Source organism: Condylura cristata, unplaced genomic scaffold, assembly GCF_000260355.1.
Source record: "Condylura cristata isolate star-nosed mole 26May11 unplaced genomic scaffold, ConCri1.0 scaffold00015, whole genome shotgun sequence".
NCBI lineage: Eukaryota > Metazoa > Chordata > Mammalia > Eulipotyphla > Talpidae > Condylura > Condylura cristata.
The window spans coordinates 798396-801152 of record NW_004567116.1 but is presented as its reverse complement, the minus strand read 5'-3'; the positions used below and the strand labels follow the sequence as shown (position 1 = coordinate 801152).

General features: G+C 65.9%; 1 protein-coding gene across 1 annotated transcript in view; it reads right to left on the bottom strand.

Moving 5' to 3' along the window:
- PITPNM1 (phosphatidylinositol transfer protein, membrane-associated 1) overlaps nt 1-2757 on the bottom strand; it is an 11882-nt gene that overhangs the window by 8303 nt on the left and 822 nt on the right. The window contains exons 2-5 of the mRNA XM_012725121.1: nt 2686-2751; nt 1185-1399; nt 991-1112; nt 588-836 (exon numbers count right to left, since the gene is read on the bottom strand). Of these exons, the coding sequence (XP_012580575.1) occupies nt 588-836; nt 991-1112; nt 1185-1399; nt 2686-2751 (652 nt within the window). The remainder of the gene's footprint in view (nt 1-587; nt 837-990; nt 1113-1184; nt 1400-2685; nt 2752-2757) is intronic.

Sequence of the window (2757 nt, the reverse complement as noted above, 5' to 3'; positions counted from 1 at the left end):
AACCTGGCCTGCAGAGTGGCCAGCGAAGGCTGTGGCACATTGGCTCATGTGCTGGTCTCCTGGCCACTGTTGGCTCAGTGTCTCATGTCTAGAAGGGAGTGTCAAGGTGCACAGATCGGGGCGGGCTTGCCGGGGGCCCCATGCAGCCATCATGGAGTGGACCCCAGGACCCCACCCCCACTCAGAGATGACCCTTCCCTCTTAAGATGGCCCAGCGTTCACCTTTGGGAACTGTGGGTTAGGTTTAGGGGTGCATGAGTTCTAGAGCCAGCAGATGGTACTCTGGGAGCTGGGGTTGCAGGGCACCCCGCGAGTGACAGCCTCAGCCCGTTTGCCTGGTAGGGCTGGAGACCCTCGCGGAGTCTGGAAGCCCTGCAGAGGATGGAGAGTCTGAGGGTCCCACTGACACTCAGAGCCGCGAGGACGGCGGGCACGTCGCCAGCCTCTCGTCCTGCCTGCCGGGGTCCCCTGGCGAGGCTTCCCGCACCCGGCCAGGTATGCTGATCCCCTGCACCTCAGCCTCCCGCAGCCACTGAGCAGGTGGGAGGTCTGCCCCCAGGCAGGGGCGGGGGGCCGGCGGCCTCCACAAGGGCCGCCCGCTGGGCACTCACCGACGTCGTGGATGAACTGCTCGATCTTGGCCTGCATGCCCCAGTAGCGGAACTCCACCTTGCACAGCTTGTAGGCGCACATGAGGGGGCCCGTCTGCGCGGCCGTGCGCGCCCAGTCGTCCGCCAGCGGCCCCCTGCCTGTCTTGACCGAGCGGTACAGCCGAGGGTCCTCTTCCGCTTTGTATTCCCCCGGGGCCACCGCGTCCCTCACGATGTCGATGGTGTCTGAGGGGTCGGGCGGCACTGAGCCTCGCCAGCCCCCTCCCGCCCGGCCCCCTTCCTGCCTGGGACTGGACTGGGAGCGCAGCCTTGCGGACAGGAAGCCAAGGCCCGAGAGAGCACGGGAGGCCGCCGCCCGCCTGCCCGCCTCAGGCCTCACCCAGAATGCGCTGTCTTCTCTCGGCCCCACTCAGGTTGAAGACGTTCGGCTGCTGCCCCCCATCAGGCAGGTAGTAGGTCTCTATTTCAATGGAGAATTTCTCCACGAAGGGGCAGGTGTACCTGGGTGGGGCCAGGACTGGGTTAGGGCTGGGGCCACGGGGGCGGCCCAGCCCGGCTGCCCCGCCCACTCACCGGGTGCGGGTGTAGGGATACGCGTTCCAGGACTCCTCCTCCACCTGCAGGGCGGCCTTGGGCAGCAGTGCCCGGAACCAGCCTGGGATGTGGGAGCCCACATGGTACACCTTGTGTGTATATTGCCCGCTGCCGCCGGGCCCGTCCGTGTAGGGCCGGTTCGCCAGGATCTCCACGCCACTGCCCTCACCACTTGACTCCTCCCGGCTCTTTTTCTGAAACCCAGGGCCAAGCAGGACAGGCAGCTCAGCTCCCGGGGCCAGCTTGGCCCTGCCCCTGCGCAGCTTCGGGCCTGCCGGCTCCGGGGAATGCAGCCCTGGCCCCTCAGCTCTGGGGTCGGGATCGCAACTGTCCAGTCCGCCACGGGGTTCTGCCGCCTGAGCTCAGGTACTGTTTGGGCTTCTGCTAATTGGGGTGTGTTGATAAGCAGAATAAAACCTCTGCCCTCCTGGAGCTTATATTCTAGTGGACAGAGACGGACGACACAACGCAATTACGCTGTGGTAGAGGGTGACACGCCCCGCGGAAAGAAAGCAGGAGCGGGCAGAGATGGGGCTGTTTGGACAGGTTGGCTGGAGGCCGTGATTTGAGCAGGGCGTGAAGGGGGGTGGGGAGGGAAGGCGCCGAGGCTGCGGTGTGGGGGCAGAATTCCAGGCAGAGGGGAGTCTGGGCAAGTTCCGGGGGAGGGGGTCGTGCTGCAGGGGCTCCGGGCAGCAAGGCGACCATGGCGGGAGGGCTAGAAGCACCTAGAAGAATGAATGGGGCCCCCAGCTCTCCAAGTACCTGATCATGATCCTCTCTGGGACCCCAGTTCCAGCTCCTGCCACACCCCTCAGAGTGTGAGAGCCCTCACGCCCTGCCCTTCTGTGACTCTGGAACCGAGCTAGCCCACTCGGGCCTCCTCAGACTGCTCCCACGTTCCTGGGTCTCTGGGAGCACATCTGGCTCAGGGGTGCTGGGGCCCTGCCAGCCCTTGCCCTCCCAGGGCGCCCGCCCTGCCCATCCTCCTCTCTGCTCCGGCCCTCCCCTCCTCTCAGCGCAGACCCCTTTGCCCTCCCGGGCCCTGCTTGCCCCTGCCAGTCTGGGGCTGGTTACTAGCCCTCTGGCCTCGGGGTTGCCAGAATCCTGCGCCTTGTAGGGACCCCAGGCTGCTCACCATGGGCAATGCAGCCTCACTCTGGCTCCCTCTTGCCTCCTGTGCCCTCCTTTCCCTGCCCCCACGGATTACAGATTCTGAGGAGGATTAAAGGGGAGCAGCGGGCAGAGCAGACTGCTGGGCTGGGCACCGGGGGGATAGGAGGTGCCACAGGCCCGGCAGCCCTTGCTTCTCCAGGGCTCCTTAGAGGGGCCTCTGTTTTTCTGGCTCCTGAGCCCTGCAAGCCCAGGAGCTGGACTGGACGGGGAGGAGCTGGGCCTGGCCCCTTGGCGTGGGGCCTGACGCTGCCGGCCTTCCCATCACCAAGTCTGGACTGGGGGGCCTCCTGCTGCCCACCGCCCTCACCTGGATCATGTAGAGCTGGGCCACCTGGTACTCGTCCAGGCTCATGGGCAGCAGGATGTGATACTCCTTGAT